This window comes from Seriola dumerili, unplaced genomic scaffold, assembly GCF_002260705.1.
Source record: "Seriola dumerili isolate Sdu_G_001 unplaced genomic scaffold, Sdu_1.0 BDQW01000070.1, whole genome shotgun sequence".
NCBI lineage: Eukaryota > Metazoa > Chordata > Actinopteri > Carangiformes > Carangidae > Seriola > Seriola dumerili.
Window position 1 is genome coordinate 842869 of NW_019174325.1, and position 22039 is coordinate 864907.

The window sequence follows — 22039 nt, forward strand, 5'->3', positions numbered from 1 at the left end:
GGGTGGAAGGGGGTGGAGGTGGGGTGATAAAAGCCAAACAAGTGTGTGGACAGAGAGGATGAGGAGGAGGGTTTCTTCTGTATTCCCCCTCAATTACCTGAGCACACAGTCAGGCACAATCCCTGGCTTGCATTGTGTGGGGATTACAGGTTGAATGGGGGAGGGGGGGGGTTAGACCTCATCCGAGATCTTGAGACCTTCCACTGGAATGAAACGGTGTCCACTTCCATTAGGGTTAGAAAATGCAGGATACTTCAGCGGCTACCTGCAGCATCAGGAAGCCTGTAATGGTCCATAGAAGTCTACGACACACAGGAAACTGAGCAGATTGTTCGGATCAAAAGAGACTAAAAGCCTCAATTTGACCAGAGAAATAAAAAAAATAAAAAACGTTAGCTAAGATGTTTTTTCTTATTGTGTATTCAAATAGTTTTGGTTTTATTTGTCCGGGCTTTCAGATATCTGCTTTCAAACTAGGGCTGAACAATGAATCGAAATGTTATTTTTGATAACAGACGTTAAATGAAGCATCGTGGCGCTGCCGACAAATCATATTCTCCAGATGTAAAATGAAACGAAAACTGATCGTTCCAACTGAAATTGCGACTCATCTGCCAGCAAGTAATCGCACTAAGATTTTGTTTGGCATATCGTTCAGAAAGAATCCGTGATGTTTGCTGCTTTAGAAAAATAGCTTTTTATTGTGTAAAGTTCAACAGCAACGTGTAACTATGTGCACTATTTACTGACACAATGTTGTGTATGAAATCTCGAATTGAATCAGTGTACGGAGAATAACAAGGAAACCGTTTCTGGAAGGACGTGCTGCTGATTATTTAAATGTGTTCTGCTGGCGTGGAGGCAGAAACCTTTGAGACGGACAAGAACCTGAACCATCTGCACAGCTGGAGACCGCTCAAGCCGAATGATGAAAATATGTTTTGTCGTTTGTGTGAACTGAAACTTTGAGGTTGCTGGGTGGATCTCTGAACTGCACATGTGGCTGTCGACGGAGGAGACGGTCGTCGACACATGAAGCGCCGGGGGGCCGGTGGTTCGATTCCCGTCCACGTGTCAAAGTGTCGTTGCGTAAAATAAAAAAAAGTCCTCCTCATGGTCAGGACACTGCTTCGTTTCTCCTGTCCTTCTTCTTAAAACACAACCGTTGATTACAACATCTGCAGGATGGACTGACCAGATGTTTCTGTCCATGTCTCCTCGTCATGCCGACCAGGTCATCAACTAGATCACGTAAATAAACAATCCACATATTGCCTTTTTTCTTTTTTAAAAACTTTACTCACAACTATAATTCCTAGCTTGAGCAAGACGAAGCTGAGGTAAGCTTTCATTTGTCTTCCTCCAGTCTGTGGCCACAGGCCTGCTGGGATCATTTGCTGCTCTAGTGAACTTTGTGATTATGAGCGTTTCAAAGGGCCGGACTCAGAGAAGTATGACGAAGCTCCAAGGATCCAGAGCCAAGGAAATGAGAGCGATCCGGGGTCGAGGTGAGGACGCTGCTCAGGACAGCAGGAGAAAAAAAAAAAAAAAGAAAGAAAGAAAGGAGATTGCTTTTGGTCCTTCATTTAGAGCGCGGGGGCTGACAGATAAGCATCCACACGCCTCATTTCAGTAGAGAGCAGGATATCACCATGTGGTGAAATAGAAGAGTAGGAGGCACGCCGCTGATTAGGAAACAGCTCGGGGGTCTTGACTCATAAGCTCGGCGGAGCAAAGCTCCTCCATATTTGACACTAAACAAGTCTATCATGCACGGCTTCTGGCGCTGCTGGCAAACGCCTCCGTGCTGGTGAGGAAAACATTTAAAGAAATCCAATCAGAGAAGAGTCTGTCAGCGGGATGGTATTTAAGGAAAGTATCTAATTTGCAAGACAGTGTCAAAACAGAAAGTTGACACGACTTGGCCACAGCGATCACGAAGGCACTTGGCTGGAAACAAAGTGTTTTACACATCAGGCAACAGCAGCGAAGATAAACTTCAAAATTAAAGTTTTCAGCAGAGGCGACACTGATGGTTTGTTTTGATGCATGATTCATCATTTAGTCAATTCATCTACAGAAAATAGTGAAAATCACTTCACAGAGAAACATTTGACTTTGTTAAATTGCTTGTTTTTTGACTCACTGACACCACAAACCCCACAGAGACTCATTTTCCTGTGATAAGAAGAAGCTGAACAAATGACAAACGAGAAAGGAAGAGAGGAGGAAAAATAACAAACGATGGTTGTGTGTGTGACAAAGTGGTGGTTAGCACTAAAAAACCTTATCAGCCGTGGCCTAAATTTAACAGTATTTGGCTGATGTTGGCTGTTGGTAATTTCCCACCCTGCATGTATTGGAAGACAGCTTGCAGGCACGGACGGTTTGCACATTTACTACTCTACTCGTTATCTAGGGAACAAAGATAAGATGTGCACACAAAAGCCCGCATGCAAAAGGATTTGCACACACTTCAATCTTTCCAGCAAAACAAGAAAACCAGAGCCCCGGGTTAATGATTAACTCTGCAGATTCAAAGCTAAACACCAACACTGAGTTGAATGTAAAATAATGCAGAAATGCCTGCAGACATGAACAGACTCATGTTGACCTGATATTACCGAGGTGAACTGCTGATGTTGAAATAATGTTGCTGCAATCTTTTTCAGTTTTATCTTCTGCTTTCAAAGACTTATGAAATCTGAAGTCTGTGACGTGATCCTAACGGCCCAAAGTAGCACAAATCAATCTGTGGTTACATGTTTGGCATGACTTCACCGTCAGGTTGTTAAAAGACAAGTCTTTATGAAACAATGACATGAGACAGTCCGTGTCTTTGTGTTTTTTTGTTTTTTCCCCATATATCCCCCGCAGCTGGATGTGGGTGCTGACCAACCCTCCCCTCCCGCAGCAGAGGGACCTGCCTGGACACGGCTGCCAGGTGACGCAACGGCCCACCTGAGGGTGGAGGGGTGGAGGGCGCACAGCTGCCAGCTCTCACCGGAAAAAAAAACCCATCGCCCTATGGGCAGCGAGAGCGTGCAGGGTCAGGGCACGTAGTCGGTTTTCCATGATGTTATAACAGGTGAAGAGTAGCTTCCATCAGCCTGAACGCTGCAATGAAGGGATCAGTTTAATCTCTCCAGGTAAATCTTAACGCAGAGATGAACATTTGTTCACATGCACATCTGTTCACCTATAAATTGACAGATCGCAATTTCTCATTGTGAGTCTCTCCTCTGATTGGCTGGCTGTTTTCTGAGTGAGCGAATAGAAATAGAGCAGATTTCAGGTAAAACACTCAGAGAATTCAAATCCTGCAAGGTTTGGATTGGTGGGTCCAGGTGGGCGGGGCTTGGTGACTGCTTTGTTGTGACATCACAAAGTTACAGGAAGTCCTGACGGCTGGTTTTAAGGCTCAGTGTCTGAATACAGGCTGTGTGTGTTTCTCTGTGGACTGAGGCTTTGATACTTTCACAGTATTAATATAGAAGCTAGACCTGATCTATAATCACACTACACATGGCTGGGCTATAGCTAGCTACAGAAGAGTGTGTTTCCACTGTGAGATCAGTTAGGATATTGCACTCATCATACGCGTGCACAGACGTGTAGGGAACCTGTACTAGCCTATTAGAAACGTACTTTTCTTTCTGAGCATTAAGAGGCAACAGTAGCAAGAAAACAAGCAAATTACAGTGAGACATAGCGGCAGGGCACAGCGAGAGGAGTTCGGTTAGCTCGCTGAAGGAGACGGAGGTGTGCAGCCTGTCGCCTGCAGCTCTTCATCTTCAAACTCATCCGCTGTCAGAAAAATGCCGAAAACGGTTCATCAGCTCTGGTGTTTTTTCCCCGTGTGTGAATGTGCACGTGTGAAGATCTGTGCTAACTGTGTGTGTGTGTGTGTGTGTGTGTGTTAGTGTGTGAGACAGATGCAGCAGATCTAATCCCACACACTCACACGCGGTCTTCTTTATCAAAGAGGGTTACTGAGAGTAAAAGGACGGGGACAGGACGGGACAAGAACGTAGTATTTTCATTCTTTTGTTTATTCCCGTACTACGCTGCTGAAGGACCCGCCCGCCCGCTGAGCACCGCTGGGTTCTGCACCCGGCTTACTGAGGGCATGGGCAGGCTCGGGCATGTGTGACACAATCTGTGACATCTGTGGTAAAAAAAAACAAAAAAACAAAAAAAACACACCCTGCAAAGGGCAGCGGTGCCACTGTGCTATTCTTCATAGTTTACATGCTTATTTTCATCCTGCTTTGGAAGAGATTAGCTTCTTGTGTGGCGTGACACAGACGTAAAATCTGACAGATCATTTCCTCTTATCACATGGGAGCAAATTAAAAAAAAAAAAAAAATGCAGATGTTAAATCAGGGAACAGCTCTTTTTTTTCTTTTCTTTACTCCAAATACTTTTACATTTTGTTGTTTTAGCCACTTAATTACTTGAAATTATAATTATTTTTCTCCATTCTAATCCTACTATTACTGCTTCTCCCTCCTCAGTAAATGTGGCAGCTACTGCCTGCCTGTCTGTCCTGGGAGTGAAGTGGAAAATACTTTGAGAGCTAAATTTTCCACTGAATGGTTGATGCATTTTCTGGCCGCCAATAGCAGCAAATGTTTATATACTGTGTTTCATCATGCAAGTTCCAACTGTCTCGCCTGGTTCAGATTTCCAGAACGAGATAAAAAAAGGTTACAGGACCTAAAACATTATGCAAAAAGCTGCAAAGCGGCAACATAAAAAAAAAAAGACATGTCTTTATTCATCTTCTTCTCTGGGTGTTAGCAGCTTCTTCTTCTTCAAAAAAAAAAGAAATAACTGTAGAAAACGACTTGTATCTGCTGGTGATGATGTTACACGCGCCGGCCCCAGTAAAGCCGAGCCCTCGGTGCATCTGCTTCGTGCAGAGGGGAGAGTACAAGCGAAACAAATACCAGCTAAGTGATGGCATGAGCAGGCTCGGGCATGCGGGGCTCAAAAACCGTGGCATCCACAGCAGAACCCACTGAATCAGCAGCGCTACTAAGAGACTGAGAGTATTAAGTCCATCTATTGTCAGACTGCTGCGGGTCGAATCACACTGAAACTCTCACTGTGTGGAAAACTACAGCAAACGCACTGAATAACAAGAGCACTTGAGCTGATGATGAGTAATCGCGGTTATTACAGGGCGTCTGCTATCGCAGGAGGAGATGCAGGTTTTAAAGCTTTTTACATCGGCTGATGCACGGTCACGCTTATTCATACATTTCATATGACAGTTTCATGCTAAAGCTCACAGTGAAATATAGATTAGAAGAAGATGGTAACAAGTATTCTCTTGATTTGATAACTTTTCATAGTCAGTTAGTTTCGTGTGTTTATGACACTGACCATCTCTTCTTCTTTTCTATCTTTCTTTTTTCTCCCCTTCTTTAAAACTCTTTTGAAAGTTGCTGCTTCTTTTGCGGCTTTTAGGGGAAAGTCCAAGTTTAGATTCAAGTTGTTTTCAGGGAAAGAAAAGTCGCATCGTAATGACAGGTCAAGATGCAGGTCGTGCAGGCACCTGACTGCAGAACGTTAAAAGGGCAAAGCGTCTATGTTAACAGTGTTTCCTTTAAAGGTCCCATTCTGTATAAAGTCAGATTCCCATGTGTTCTGTGATTATAAAGCAGGTCTAAGTTCTATATCAATACTGTGAAAGTATCCAAGCGCTCAATCAGAAATGCAACCGGCCTGTATTCAGAAACTGAGCCTTAAAACGAGGCTCAGCGCCTCCTCTCATCTGATTGGCTCACCGACCTGTTGTTACTAGATCTCCAGAGAGACGCCCGAAAAGACGAGATGTTCTTAAAACCACAAACATATCTTCTTATGGTTCAACACTTTAAATAAAACAATGGAAAAGCGTAAAATATGGAGCTTCAACAAAGCAAGTCTCACTGCAATCACATCTTCAATCAATCACTGCCTTTGTGACAGAACTCTGGCAGGAATCAAGTATCAAATCTTCAGCCAACAACCTGGCACTTTGTCTTTGGCTCTTTTTGACTTTTCAAAACAATTTTATGTACAAGCATCACTCTCTCTGTCCGTGGAGTCTCTGTTTGAATCCGGAAAAACTCCAAAAATCCTTTTAACTGGAAAAAATAAAACTCAGCAAGAACAATAAGGATGGATCGAGTTACAGCATTTGCACACGATTAATTCTTTACCAGCTGCGGCTCTTACAAACAACCACAGACGTGTTGTTAAAGAGCTGCATATACAAGCTGTACATCATGTCATTAAAGCTGTATGAAGAATTGATTGCCCTGGTACAGACCTATAATAAACAAAACATGTGCTGCATTTGCCGTCGCTGCGTTCTTCCACTCGGCGCTGCAGTATGCAAATTTCTGCAAATAAAACGTAACCCGATCTTTCCCCAGTTACCACACAGCTGATGGACAGGAACTTGGAAGTCACATAACAGGATCTATCGTATTTCATAATCAGAAATGATTAGGAGTTCCTTAACAGAGTAACATCAAATCAATGGGCCTCTATGGCTGCTTGTTTGGCATTTCTTCAAGCAACCGTTTAAGGCGTGTTCATTAAAACAGGCGGGCTAATTAAAATGACTGTCGGTCAAAAGCGTCTCCCCAGCTGGAATTATATTACGACACACTATAATCAATCAGGCCGAAGATTCAATTTAAAAGCAATCAGCATTTGGTGGGTTTTCTCGAATCAATGGTAATCCGATGATAATTTTGACCTCGAATGTGGCCGTTCTTTATTTTTAGTCTCAAATGTTCCTGCTCCCTCTATAGACTTATGGGAATGGATGCCAGGCGTGCTGGGGATGCGCCAAATCCCTGCCAAGCCTTTGCACACTACATTACCCAGGAAAATGGTCTGACATGTTTTTGTTAAAGCCATCAAGCGACGGACGGCATTCAGAGGGTCGGATCAATAGTTTACAGAGTGTTTTTGATAACTGTGTATTTCTAACTCTGTATTTCAGCTAATGAAATACAGAAGAAAAAAAACATCACGTTAAATCACATTAAATCTTTTCTCTATTCAGTTCACATTTTGGCATACATGCTTAAAGCTCCAATATTGTATAAAGTGAGATTTCTCTTTTGATTATAGATCAGGTCTAGGTTCTATATTAATACTGTGACAGTATCAAAGCCTCAGTCCACAGAGAAATACACACAGCCTGTATTCAGGAACTGAGCCTTAAAACCAGCCGTCAGGACTTCTGGAACTTTGTGATGTCACAACAAAGCAGTCATCGCTCTCAGCCACGCCCCAAGCCCCGCCCAGATAAAGTGTTAGATGGTGGGTCCAGGTGGGCGGGGCTTGGTGACTGCTTTGTTGTGACATCACAAAGTTCCAGAAGTCCTGACGGCTGGTTTTAAGGCTCAGTTTCTGAATACAGGCTGTGTGCATTTCTCTGTGGACTGAGGCTTTGATACTTTCACAGTATTAATATAGAACATAGACCTGATCTATAATCACACTACACATGGACAGAGACCTTTACACTGTATGGGACCTTTAAAACCACAAATATATCTTCTTATGGAAATCAGAAGTGTAGTAAAAGAATGAGACTGGCTCCTTAAGTAATCAAAAACTTTAGCTGTATTTAATGTGTGCACCCAGATAAATTAAAGGACTGATATGAAGTGAAACTCAGTTTGGCTGTTTGATATCTGCTCAAATCAACAACTCAGTCAACTGAAGACTTTATGAGAGGCACCGCTATTGTATTTAAAATGCCTCTGGTTCTCTAAATACTGATTCATATAAAACTGAAATTATTAGAAAAATATGTTTTAAACTGCAACCTGAACAAAAGCATAATTAAAGAAATCTACTAAACCACAGCAAGCAGTAGTTATGCTCAACGTCTCATCATGAGGAATGGTAATTATTTCTTTAATTTCCTGCTCCTGGTGTAACTGAGGTGCAGCCTGAAGACACAGCAACAGATCTGCACCATCACGTAGACAGCGCCCGAACAGAGAGGCACTCATCATTACAACATTTATCATATCTTGCTGCTTAAACTGGAGTTAAGAGGCACGTCTGAGCTGACAACCGCCTCTTAAAAACTTCAAACATACTCTTACACTCAGCTTCTCAACCTCATGCAGATCCACACTGGCAGTTTTCCACCAGAAATACGCGGTTTGGTGAAGCAGAGGACAAAAATAACCTCCTGCCTGCTCAAGTATGCCTCCTCTGAACATTTACGTTTATGAATTTATGGCCGTGCTTATCTCTCCCAAACCTCATGCTAACAGAGAGTCTACCTGCCATATGCCACTGAATACAGGTCATAAATCTATTAAGCGGTACTATGATTAGCTCCTCCAACTCTCTTTCAGGTGGGCAATTGTTCGACGGTGTGTTGTTGTGATAGTTTTTTTTTTTTTTTTAAACCTGGCAGCTGAGGACAAGAGGATACAAGTAAGACTGTCAGCAATAAAAAAAAAAACTGGAAAACGGCTTCCCGCTTTGCACTGAGATAAAAGCTCTTTTGGCTGCAGCGACTCAGCACTTGACCTGCTGCGTCTGCGTGTTTGGAGACGGAAATATTTTGAAACTGCAGATTTTTTGTGCCATTTGTCTCCGATGACTCCTGCAGAGAAAGAAAATAAGTCAACGCTCTGGTTCTGAGTGGATATGAGTTTGAGTTTGGGGGTACAAAAAAAGGGATCTCTGAGTCTAGATAGTCATGCAGCTGCTAAAGAATGAAGTCAGTCAATCATGTTAAGATCATGTCGGTTGTAGATAAATCAAAAGGGCTACGTTGGAAGTTAGAAACAAAGACCCCGGTGATAATTATACAGCTCAGAGATGCTCCTGCACCTCCAGCTAAACTGATGTCATACTTCACGCCGACCCAGTAATCAAGTGAGTCAACAGGAAGGAATCCGTCTAATAACGGAACAGGACGCTCTCACTCAGGGCGATCAAAACAACAGCTTTCATACCGGCGCTGTCAAAGAGATGCAAGTGAGGAGAGGAGCTCTGCCCGGCGCTCATCGTCCTGCTGTACAATACAGCTCTTGTTAAAACTGTTTGGAACTGGAGAAGCGTGACGCGTTAAAGTTGTTTGATTTGCAGCAGGATGATTTTTTTTTTTTTTGCTCTGGTCCTGTGCACAACAGGCTCTGTGAGTTATCAGTTTACAGGAGAGGAATGCATCTCCGACTTCTGCACATTCCAAAAAACAACCACAAAATTTGTTCACTGTTAAGCGTTATAGCAGGGAAAACGTTCCACAGCTGTTCATCAAAGACGCCAGAAGGACAGACGGTCTGCGATTTGTTCGGCGGTATTCGAACGGCGAGCTACCTTCCATCTTTTTTTTTTTTTTTTTTGCATTGAAATGTGTGGAGGTGAGAGGTGTCTCAGAAGTGATGCAGCAATGTGCGAACAGCCACACAGACCACAGTTCTGTGATATGATCAAATCAAGATCTGACAAAGAATCACCAAATTATCACCGAGCCCGACGTCAACCCATCGAAAAAAGGCTCTTCGGTGCCACTGATGCGACATCCACTTTCCCACAGGTGCTGGTAACAGGTGGGGGGGTCGAGGGGGAGGTTGGGTGGGGGGGGGAGGCGCTTCGCCAGCGTGGCCGGCTGCCACAGCGGCCCGGGGAGGGATCATCTTCCGCCCAGCTGCTGATGCCCTGTTATCCCCGAGCCATTCATCACGGCTCGCTGAGAGTCAGATATTCACTGCCCCCCGAACCCCCCCCCCAAGCTCCCAGCATTCCTCACTTCCCCCTGTGGATCTCCACTGCTGATAGCTGTCAGGGCCGCGCCGATGTGCCCAAACACCTAACCCACCCACCCACCTACCACGCATTTAGAAAGCTGGTTTGAATCTGTTTTAACAGCTTAACCACATGTCACTCTTCATGTCTGTGTGTGTGATCTCTCCACTGCAGCACTGCGCCTTTAAAATCACTACAGCCTGAACTTAAAGGACCAGACAGCGTGTTTGCAAGTTACAGCTCCGTAACTATAAAACATGTCTACTGCACGCTTTTGCCAAAACAATCTGCAATGCACGCCACGCAGTTTTTGATTTTTATACTCTTTGCATGGCCACAGGGGCCGGTTGCTTAAGGTTTATTTTCTCCTTAGCTGAGGGTGTTGCAAAGAATCTCTGAAAAAGTTTTGCAGCAGTGAAAGACGTTTTACAGCGGTAAAATCCTTTAGTTGTTTTTTTCCTTACTTTGGTCTCTAATGTCTTTTGTGCAACGGTTTACCTGACTTTAAGTGATTCCTTAAGTATATGACTAAGACAAGGAGAAAACTTTAAATACTTAAGTGAACATTTTAAGGAAACTTTAAGGGTGTTATTTGTGCACCTGGGCCCTGGTTTCTATATGTTTCTGTTGAATATGAAAATCAATTAGTAAACACTTGAAACTTGTTTATGTTGTACAGTCCATCATAGTGAACATCAGTCGTGTTGTTAAGGGTACATTAATGCAGCTTAAGTGCAGTTTTATTTACGGAGTTACGTCTTTGAATCTCCAGTAACCGATAGTTAAAGGTCCCCTCTGCAGTTTTTGACTGGTAGTGTTGTTGTGGCAGATCCCTGTTTATTTTGTCTCTGGTGTTATGTACCCAAAGATACACAAGTGCAAAGGAGTGATGCAATTTCACTTAGTGCAGGTTGTTTACCAGGAAATAAAGCTATGCACAAAAAAAGGTAGGGAAGAAGAAGATAACTAGTTCATATGAACATGGATAGACACAATATAACTTTCTAAATATTCAAAGACTTGGCTTCGCAAATGTTTTACGTGAAGGTCAGTGTGTTTGTTATGCACACAACAGTCACAGAAACTCAGTGTAAAAGTGGCTGTTTTAGTTTACAAGAAAACTGTGATGGATTATTTTCATACCGTACAAAACTGAATGGAAACCAGTGGATGAAATTTCTCAAACAGCGCAGCCTGGTCTGTGACAGCTGCGATGCAACGTGTGCACGATTTGTAATCAATAATATAAAACATGCAAAACCACTGGTACAACCACGCTGAGATGCTTCACTACCGCACAGTGTTATGGTGCATGATTGTGGTTTGCAGCCGCGCTAATCACAGCAATAAATGCTCCTACTGTGGAGGCACACAGAGTGATGTTTATAGCACGCACACGCACACACACTCACACACACACACACACAATGTTTTGACAGAAGTCTTCCTCAGGAGTGTACTGGGTGTTTGCACACGACTCTTGCATTACTCCTGTATGTTATATATATATATATATATCCAGGAGTAATCCGCTGCCTGCCTGGTGATATACAGTGGTGACTGATGCTGCGGTTAAGTAAAGATGAAGTCACGGGGAGGGAAGCACTGGAACACATATTGACAGGGCGGTCGGCAGTTAACTTCATGTCACTATTGATCAGGTGATTCGGCGGATTGATCGGGGTCGATGTTGATGGATTGGAGGGGGAGCGAGCGCTGGGAAAGGTAACAACTGGCTCACAGCAGCATGGGGGGGGGGGGGCTATTCAGTGCATTGCATAGGAATTGGAGGAATCGCTACGAGGTTTAAGTGGCGACTTTAACATTTACATTCAGAGCAGATGATTTAATATTTGGTGTGAAAAGTGAGTTCTCAAACACAGATCTCGTCCCCCTGTGATGTTCTGCCAGGTCTACACTACATCCAGCTTCACTTTTGGCATCATGTCTTCTTTTTCAGCAAGTGAAACACATGATCAGCTGGACCGAGCTCAGGTAACTGAGTTGGCTAATGAAGAACATTCAGCTGTTTATCTTCCTGTTTGGAAAAATGTATCTACTAACACTGCACTGTATGAAGCCGGCCATTAATCCATGAGCATTAGAAGGGAATATAAAACAGACATTTAGGATCATCATAGTAAACTCACATGTTGCTGAGAGGCAGGTGTGCTGTGTACGATCCTAACTAGAGGGGGTCAGAGGTCAGGGGGACTAAGTTAAGAGCAGGTCATGCTTCAGCGTCCTGCTCAAGGACGCTTAGACAAGGACACAGTCGACGCACTGAGTGGCTGAACTGAGACCACCCAGTTACTGAGACTGAGTGTCTCTGGCCAACAAACCAACCTGCCCGCAGCAGATAAAACAGCCGCGGCCCTGCAGCTCTAGAGGATAAAAAGCAAGCCGTGCACACAGTGCAACAGATGACAGATAGAGGCTTATTTCACGGGACTAAAAGACGTTAGAAAACTGCATCATGATGACGCTCAAACTTGTTTTCTGATCTGCAGATTGTAACGTTGTCTTGACTCCGATTCAGATCAATGAATCGTCAGCAAGTAATGTAAATGTATCGTCAGCAAGTACATTCTTTTGCATCTTTCAAGTTCACTAAAGATTATAACGAACCTTTGAGGAGCCATAAATGTGTTAATTAGCAGTAGCCATTGTAGAAGTTGCCATTAAACATAACTGCAGCCACTTAAACTTGTTTATTCAGTCTTAAATGTAACAAAAATAACAAAAATTAAAACTGAATCAATGTGATTTGGGCTCATTAATTCAGTTTTAATTAAAAGAGGATTCTAGGAACAGATGCAACAAGACTTCTTCGAAAGAATTTGGTCATTTTTGTTAAAAAGAAAAGGTAAAAATTTGAGCAGAAAAGAAGAGAAGTGCAGGATTTATGTCTTCTTTCCATCTTCCTTAAATAAAGTCGTGGGTTTGAAAATTCATTGTGCTTTTTCTTGTTTTAACAGTTGAGCAAACAGCAACATTTGCATTTCCCTCCGACAAAAGCAAATGCAAAGTGGGAGTTCTACAATGGCTACCCCTGCACAGCCCCCCCGCCCCCCACCCACCCACCCACCCGCCCGGCGCCCGGCTCTTACCACATTGTAGCAGGACTTCTTCTCCGACCCAGTGAAGTGATACGGGTCCACCGTGTTGCACCTCTGCATGTACATCTTGAACATGTTGTTGATGTGTTTCAGCGACATGATGCAGACGGCCGAGTTCGGAGTCGGCTCCGGAGAGTTGGGTTTTCCTCTGGCGAAGGCGGCGAACAGCACGTCGTCGTCCTCCTCCACCTTCAGCTGCTTCTGTAGCTCGACATCGCTGCCCACCTTGGCGACGTGGGCCGCCTGCAGGATGTTGAACACTTTCACGTCTTCTGTGGAGCGTCGCCGCCTCTTGTCGGTGCTGATGCATTCGAGGGGCATCTCCACGTAGCGGCGGATCACCAGGTCTGAGGAGCACATGCGAACGATGCGGGTGTGGTAGGCCCGAGAGTCCCTGCTCACCCGCTGCACGGTGAGGAAGTAGGTGAAGGGTCCGCTGTGGAAGGAGTAGACGTAGCGCAGGTAGTACTTTCCGCGGAGAGGCGGAATCAGGTCCATGTACGAGTGGTTGGAGAAGAAAGTGAAGCCATTTTGGCTCGTCTTCATCTTCCGCAGAGAAAGTGTGTGGGGATGCGTTGCGTTCTCCGATACCTTTTCTAAACCGGGGATCTCGGAGTTCCCAACAAAAAACTTGATGACGTTGCTCTCCACATTGAGCACCTGAGAGCCTGAAGGGCTGACCACAACATCCGAGTCGCTGGGTTGACCCCTGCCTTGCCTCACCTTGTCAGCGAAGCAGTACACCTGTTCGTCCACAGTTTTCGGGCTCATGTCTTCATCATCCAGGACGTGACGGCGGCAAACGCCGTTGTCTGCCGAGCCGCAGCTGTACAACCCTTTGTCGTAAATGTTCTCCACCACCAAGGCGATGTTGTGGTTGTCCACCCTGCTGCCGCCCCCCGTGCCGGTCGGTGTCCGGCCGCACGTCTCGTTGGCGAGCAGCGGCCCCGTGTGGTACTCTGAGAGCTTCGTGAGGTTCGGGGCCAAAGCGAAGATTCGGTTCACAGTCCCGACATAGATGATCCCTTCCAGCGTCACCATGTTCTGGATGGGGAAGTCTGCGGTGAACGTCGGGAGCTCGTAAGTCACCGAAAGGTTGAGTTTGCCGGTCTCTGATGATTTATCACACTGACCTCGCGTACTGGGGCACAGGGCCCACAGCAGCGTGACTGCATGAAGCCAACCCAGATTCATCCTGTTCCAGAAACAAGAGACACGAGAAATGAGTTGGTAAAACATCCCAGCAGGAACACAAAGACCTCAAAACATTCATCACAGATACCTCTGAGTAGGTGGCCTTAATCGTCTGGAGTGGAAAAAAGGCACAATCTGTGCTGAATAGGGACTTCAGACAAGAAACAAGAGGGGCATCGAAATCCCTTTTCAGACTCATCAACAGGACTGTGTCGGGGTGTGAAACCAGGGTTTACTCACTTCACCACAAGCAGTGAAACCAGTCATACTGAAGTGACTGCAGGCTTTATGGTGACACAGAGCTTTAATATCAGCCTCCTAATCATCAGCGCCTCTACCCCTGAATCCACTGACCCTAGAAAAACCAGCGGCGAGACTCGGCTGAGCACTTCTGTGGCGCTCCAGCTCCTGTTCCCGAGTGACCACAGCGCAGGGCAAAGCAGTGAATCACCCGGAGAGGAGCCCACTGCGCAGGGAGACGCAACCACGGGCCTAAGTTTAGACAGCAAAAGCCCAAGGGAGAAGAGATAAACTCGATTAAAACAAAAAAGGTGGGAGGGAGAAGGCAAGAGGGAGGGAGGGAGGTGGGGGGGGGACCGTCCTGCGAAATGATAAATAACCCCAGCGACTAAATGGTAATCCACTGGGAGATGCTTTTAGTGGAGGGAGGGAGAGGGAAAAAGGGGAGGGGGGGGAGAGAAGAGCAACACCAAAGCATTTGCAAAATGCGTATTTGCATTCCTCCAATTTGGATGCGGTTTCCATACAAACCCAACATATAAAACATAAACCAAAACAAGGCAAAAACATCCAGCACACTGGGCTCAGTCTTTATATTCATGCCCGCGGTGATGCATGAACTCACTCGGATTCCCTGGGTGCATATTTTGACTGATTTATAACTGAAGTCTCCTTGTTTTTTTTGGCATAAATCTGAGGGAGAGAGCTCAGCCTGTCATCCAGCCACAGTGTTTCAGGAAGATTTAAACTAACAGGTGCTTGTAGGTAAAGTTTCACTAATAAGTGGCAAAAGCCATGAGGGTTTGAGGATTAAAGTGATGTAGGAGACAATAAAACCCAAACCAAAAACGCTCTTTAAGGATCTTTGATAGAAGGTTTCTCAATATTAGAGTCAGTTTTCCTTCATTATGGAGGATGGTGAGATGAGTGTCGATTTGTTTTGGTCTAAAATTATAAGAAATAGGAGGCACATTACTGCGCACCTGCACCAAACACATTACATTTACAGCATTGCAGATTTGTTTTTTTTTCCTTTTTCTTTTCTTTCAAAGGACAAAAGGCGGTGGAAAACAGTGAAAATGTTTTCAATTCGAGAGGAAAGTGACTCACAGCGAAAGGTCTCAGAAAACACAGATGGGAAGTTGGTGAAAAGGTGTTAGGAGCCAGTAAAAACATTAGTAAACGCGCTGTGATACTGTAATCAGGAGAAGAAGAAGAAGCGGAGGAGGAGGAGGAGGAGGAGGGAGAAAGGGGTGAGGAGTTTTTCAGTCTCATCTCATCGCCGCGTTTTTACGCATGAAAGTCACAGATCGAAGTTAAACTGCTGAATGAAAAGAGAGAAATGTCGAGAAACTGTGAGAAAAAAAAAAAGAAAAAGAAAAACTCACCTGTTAGCGAGCAACAGTGTTTCGTGTTGGTTCAAATCATATTCCACTGGTCTCTGCAGCAGCGGCACTTTTCTTTTTTTTTTGACTTTCACATCAAGTCCGAACTAATCTTTTTTTTTTTTTTCCTCTTCGCTTCTTAATTCTGGAGATAAAAAAAAAAAGAAGAAAAAACTCAGTCCGATATTGTTTCTTCTTAATGTGACTTCGCCGGTTTCCCACTCAGTTCAACTCTCCAGCTGAGACCTGTGAGGCTCCTCTCTGCCCGACTCACTGACTCACTGGCCGGACGCGTTCAGCACAAACACGCCGCGCGGCTCTCGCATCTCACGGCTCCTCTCGTGGCGCGCGAAGCTCCGCCCCCTTCTCTTCAAACTATACGTGACGTATCCAGGTGCTGCCGCTGCTGAGTGGTCTCCTCTGTGTGTGGAGTTCAGATCAGACAGGAAAACTGAAGCTGACAGTAAATTACAAGTTAGTTAGTGATTATCATGCGGCACAAACCCACCAATTACAACTAAATCACTGATTATCAGAGGAACACAACTTTATTTGTGGGTATTTATACATTATCACATGAGCTACGGCCTCACACAACTTAAATTAGCTTTTGTAAAGTTTGATATCTACTCTCATGCACTAAAGGAAGTTTAAATTAAATGGGGGGTGGCTTGGTTTGGAGGGAAAGAAGGTAAAACAGGCCACATGTAGAAAGAAAGTTCATTCTTCTCCAGCTTCCACCTGACTTCTCCTCCAGCACCCCCAGTGAGTCAGACCACTGGTTGTCATGTTAAAACGGCTCACTCGGCCATAAATAATGATCTAAGTTATAAAGGCTAAACCAACTGTGTGTGTGCCTCAGCCATGAATCACAGCGGGCAGCAGAAGAAAAAAATTCCTTTGTCCCACTTCCTGAAAAGGAGGTACAGTTGGAATGAAGACTGGAAACCCTGATAACAGAGTGTGGATGTAGAATTAATAGGTACAGAGCTGTTAGGAAGAGGCACAGCGGCTGTTTGCACTCACTTTCTGACAGGACACACACACACACACACACACATAGTGACATGTGAGGGTTTAATGAGACAGACAGACAGACAGACAGACAGGGGGCAAGTGTGTTGAAGTGGGCGGATGAGAGATGTGGTGAAGTCTGTGACATCTTCAACTTAGATTTTACTCAGAACACGGATGTAATGAGTGTTTCTGCGAGGTGAAGTGTCATTACAGGGTAATTTTTTCCCTCTCTCTTCCCCTTTTTATCTCTCCATATTTTAACAATACTCCACGAGGCTCATCTGCTTTTACGATCACTCTCAGAATCAAAACTGACCAGACTGACAAAATCCCACAAATTCATCTGCCTTTCTACTTTATAACTTCCCTGATTTCCCAAAGGAAAACACCGTTACCTCTGACACGACACCAGAGAGCCCTTAAACTGTCATGGTGCGCATCATCAACCTTTACTTCACCTTGATTGACTACTGCAGAGGAATCTGAGTCGAGTAACAAAAAAAAAAGAAGAAAACTGAAAGCAGCCAAACTGCATATTAATAATAAATGAAGAATGGAGCAGCTGTATTTGAACAAGATTTGGAGGAGAAGTTATAATATATTAAATAGCTGGGTACACATTTCTTAGAGGGATCCAAATTTAGATGTGAATTCCTGAAATTAGAGCTCAGACACACAGCCTGTTTTCAGAAACTGAGCTTCAAAACGAGCCGTCAGGACTTCCTGTAACTTTGCGATGTCACAACAACAAAAGCAGTGACCTGGACCCAAACGTCCAACTTTGCAAGATTTGGTTTCTCTGAGTGTTTACCTGAAATCTGCTATATTTTTTTCTTCTTGTTTCACTGTATATCAAAACATCCGGTAAAACAAAGAGAAAGTGTGTCCGTGATGTGGGACCTTTAAAGCATAAAGTCTGGAAACAGCCGGCCTGGCTTACACGAGCTTTAAGAAAATAATACAGCAGTTCTTGGTTTTATGGAGGTAATGTGCTGGACTCCTCGACGTTTTCACTCTCACAAGAAGCCACTTTGTTCACAGATGAATTCTGTGCTGTATCTCCTTCATCTGTACGTGATGCTGTTTTATGAAGCGATCGTCAGCTAAAAGCCCCAAAAAGTTCTGTCATAAAAGCTCATTGTTCGAAACTCCCAGACCGTCGACCTAGAAGTTTCATGAAGCACTCCTTCGCTCTGTGTTTGTCAGAGCAGCCGGAGTTTTGCCTTTCCCCAGGGCATTTTCTGACATAGTTGCCAAGGGGTGTGTCTGACACAGGGTGTGTGTCTGTGTCTTACTGTATACCCGAGGGGTGAGTATGTGTGTGTGGCTCCTGTGGTGGTAAACTCTGCAGTACTTTGGCTCTTGTCTTGACAGGGAGCAGCAGCAGCAGCAGCAGAATCAGAAGAAGAAGAAGAAGGAGAAGAGGAAGAAAGGAGAAGAAGAAAGAAAGGTTGGAGTGGTGGTAAGCATCATCACTGCTGGAATGCAGAATGTGGAAACCCCAAAGTGTGACACAAGCTGTAGGAATGATCTGCAACTTGCAACCACAACACCTGCAGCACAACAACAACAACAACAACAACAACAACAACTACACACTCTCTATTTTCTCCTCATGTGCTGCGGAGAGAAAAGATGAAGACTAGTAATTTGGTTGCACTGCATGCATCTGACTTGTTATGGCGCCATCTGCTGGTTCTCCAGTTACTGTTGTTCCCTTGAGACACGACGGGAGCTTCAGGTCCGAGCTATTGAGCAGAAAGTGAGGAGAGTAATCTCACAGACAAAGGTGAGGGATTATCAGAGAGGAGCAGGGCTGCACTCAGTCTTGATTTTACTGTTTCTGTCGACCACTCCCGTTCAGCTAAACCTAGTCCAAAGGAGGTTATTTATCACCTGGGGGGGGCGTCAATACAAACCCTGCTGACCAGGACAGTAAACTCTGATTAATGCTCTTGACCCATCAGAGGCCCCCGGAGCTGGTTTCATTCTGCAGATGGACTCTTTCACCTCTTACTGTTGCTTTAGCTCATGCACAGAGTGGTGATTAAGTGTGCGCCGCCTCCACCACTGTGAGCCGTGTGTCTTCATAGACAGGCTCCTTCAGCTGGATCATTACGGTTCATGACAGATAATGACAGAGAGGCTCATAAAAGGTCACATGAGAACGGGAGGTCGAGGGAGGGATTTTCCAGCCGGTGCTCTCGTTAACTCTTCGCCAGATGAGAGAGGGCTTCTGCTGACGAAGGCTGCTCGCAGGTATAAAGCGTAAAGAGGTATTACAGTTAGTGTCTGGGTTCTACAGTGAAAAAAGCTGCAGTGAGATTTTTCTAGGTGAGAAAAGTTCATGAAAAACTCGTCTGTCTTGATGCGACATTGAATTATGCTCTTGATGTGCAAACTCTGTCTAATTTATGAAAAAGATTGCCAAAAGAAACCACTAAGAAAATGCATCCAGGTGGGCGGGGCTTGTGGCGTGGCTGAGAGCGATGACGGCTTTGTTGTTGTGACATCACAAAGTTCCAGGAAGTCCTGAGGGCTGGTTTTAAGGCTCGGTTTCTGAGTACACAGTATTAATATAGAACCTAGACCTGAAAAAACAAACCTGTTTTAGGTGAATTTGACTTTTCTGTAGGAAATTCTTGTTACTGCAGCTGAAAGTTAAACAGTTGGTGCACCGTGCTGAATGCAAGCTGTTTCCTACCTTGACTGAACCTCTTGCTCACGGCCTCGCCACTGATCAGACCACCGCGCTGCAGCTCCATATTTTCATGCCTGGAGAGATCAGTGCTCCCGTCTTCCGTTACCTGTGTGCTAGATAAAGACACTCCTAATGAAAAAGGAAACCAAAAGATTACAATCTCATGCATCACGGGAAATGGTTACAGCAGCCGGGCGGACGGGAGCGCCGTCAATAAGATTCTGCTGCATGTATCTGCCGATCTGCCGGACCGAGTCACCGCGGCACGGCTCATATCAGGTCCCACTGAAGGCCATCAGTGGATGTTAGGAATATAATGAAGCATCAGCTCAGGTGAGAACACACAAGGCAAAATTCATCCATATCTCCACGGTGAGAAAAGATGTACGTGGTTAAGTTACAGTGTATTAGACAGATTTTTAAGACACTTAATAAATATGCATGTGTCTCAAAGTTTCACAGACCAGATGTCTTTGCTCTCTGGATCTATTAACTGTAAACCTTTCCTCTCCTTTAGTCTTCACTGCTTCCACTGTGCTGGAGCTTTCCTTTTTCCTCCTGTTGTGTCAGTGTCACTGTGTAAAACAGTTTATGTGAAGCCTTCAAGAGCTCTTAAACTCTCCAGTCCCGGGGTCCTGCTTGTTTATCTGAGGAGGCTTTGACTAAAATAAACCACAGTCAAGTGCCAGTGAAATCACAGCACGACATCTGAGCTTTACACTGCACGTACATGTACTTTCTTCTTTTCCTCTCCAGATACATTATTGCTTATCGTCCTCTGCTTGTGTTATTACTTCACTGCAATACAAACTGTAATCTGCTGCAGGTATTTGACACTTTTTTCATGTTCAGTTTGAGATCCAACTATAAGTTCACACTTTCATTTGATATAAATCTGATTTTAATTGTGTGGATCTTTGTAAATCGGAGAGGATGTTTCTGATTCCATTAACAAAAACGTAAGTCAAGACATTTTTCCTGGGTATCATCAGAACAGGCGACATTACTGATATTTTTGGAATAAAGGTTTTTCCACAGTGTCGATAGCACAACATTTGTTATATTGTGTTATATCGTCCCCGACGCGACAGACATGATGACACTGATTTAGTCACAGCCACTTCCTGAGAGTTCATGTATTCGCTGTTCTCTCGCGGGCAGAAAAACGATGTGTTGATGTTTCCAGTTTGTCTCAAAATACACAGAAGAGGAAGCCACTTACAGAGAAGTCAAATTAATCAGCACGGTGTCCCGGGAAAAGACGTCAAGTGTGTTTAACTGACGGGGTGATCTCAGCAATGAAGAGCAACAGAAGCGGGATCAACACATGAAGACGTCGCGGATTCACCCTCTGAGATTTATTGCACTGAGTTGTGGTAGAAGTGACAAAGAGTGCGCTGACTGACGGAGAACCAGGTGTGCTGGAGAGGGATGAACATCTGTAAGGAGGGGTCGGTGTGGTTGGTGGACACTGAGCCGGAGGGGATGGACCTGTGCCAGCAGCCTTCCTCTGGCTTGATGTCATAACACGCTTCATCACCTTCAGTATGCGCTGCTGCAACAGCTGAGAGAGCGAGAGGCCAAAAATGATGCAGATTGTTCCTCTGAAAATGTTGGATGGCGGTGTGTGTGTGTGTGTGTGTGTATGTGTGTGTGTGTGGCCAAAGCAAATTCAACAGACTGGAGTGAGAAGAATATTCTGTACAGGACAACAGAGGAGTAAAACACAGCAACGCATTACACATGTGCAAGAAAAATGAAAATTGATCCTTTTTGCTCAATAGAAATCACCAGAAATATTCATATTTAATCACAATCCCATGATTTACCAAGTGAGGGATTATATTTCTCAATATATTGCGTCACTCCTGGTCTTTTGTTGTATCTTACATATGTTTTGTTTGGCTGCAAGGATCATATCCTCTCAAGGAGCTCTAAAGAAATCAGTTCAAAACAAACTATTTCTCATGAGGAAATGCACGTGGAATTTCTTTCAGCATACCTGAAAAATCACATTAAACAAAACAATAAAAAAAAAAAAAATATATATATATCCATGCACAGTAAACACTATATCTTTTTAACTGATTTCAGTCTTCTGGACAGAAGAATTGAGACACGCTGTCCTGCAGGCAAACAGCCTCAGAGCTCATTGTGTGTGGGGTTTGGGGGCGAACCAGGACAGAAGCAGCTTCCCTGGGGGTTTGTTTATTGAAACCAAATAAAGAGGACATGCTGGAGAACACAGACGGTACTGTGTGTGTGTGTGTGTGTGTGTGTGTGTGTGTGTGTGTGTGATCCAACTCAGAAATGAGTTGTCTGTTAACAGATCAGCAAGGCCAGAGCTCCTCTGCACAGCTGACGAATGCACAGTCATTCAGCGCCCACTGATGGCGGTGAGCCGTCAGCAGCAGGCTGTACTCTGCAACGACACCTCAGACCGATGCACATGAGCACAGTAAACACAAAAGAAGTGAACACAAAACAAAGGATTTCCTCTGACTTTTTTCCGTCCAGGGATCAGGGGCTGAATAAAAGGTTTCACCTGAACAGAGCCTCAACAGAGCTGAGGTGACGTACATGTGAAAGCATCCTC

At 44.5% G+C, this 22039-nt stretch overlaps 1 protein-coding gene across 1 annotated transcript in view; it reads right to left on the reverse strand.

Moving 5' to 3' along the window:
- Nucleotides 1-15769, reverse strand: part of met (MET proto-oncogene, receptor tyrosine kinase) — a 67692-nt gene extending 51923 nt beyond the window's left edge. The window contains exons 1-2 of the mRNA XM_022743607.1: nucleotides 15729-15769; nucleotides 12898-14101 (exon numbers count right to left, since the gene is read on the reverse strand). Of these exons, the coding sequence (XP_022599328.1) occupies nucleotides 12898-14100 (1203 nt within the window). The 5' untranslated portion in view covers nucleotide 14101; nucleotides 15729-15769. The remainder of the gene's footprint in view (nucleotides 1-12897; nucleotides 14102-15728) is intronic.
- Nucleotides 15770-22039: the final 6270 nt, after the last annotated feature.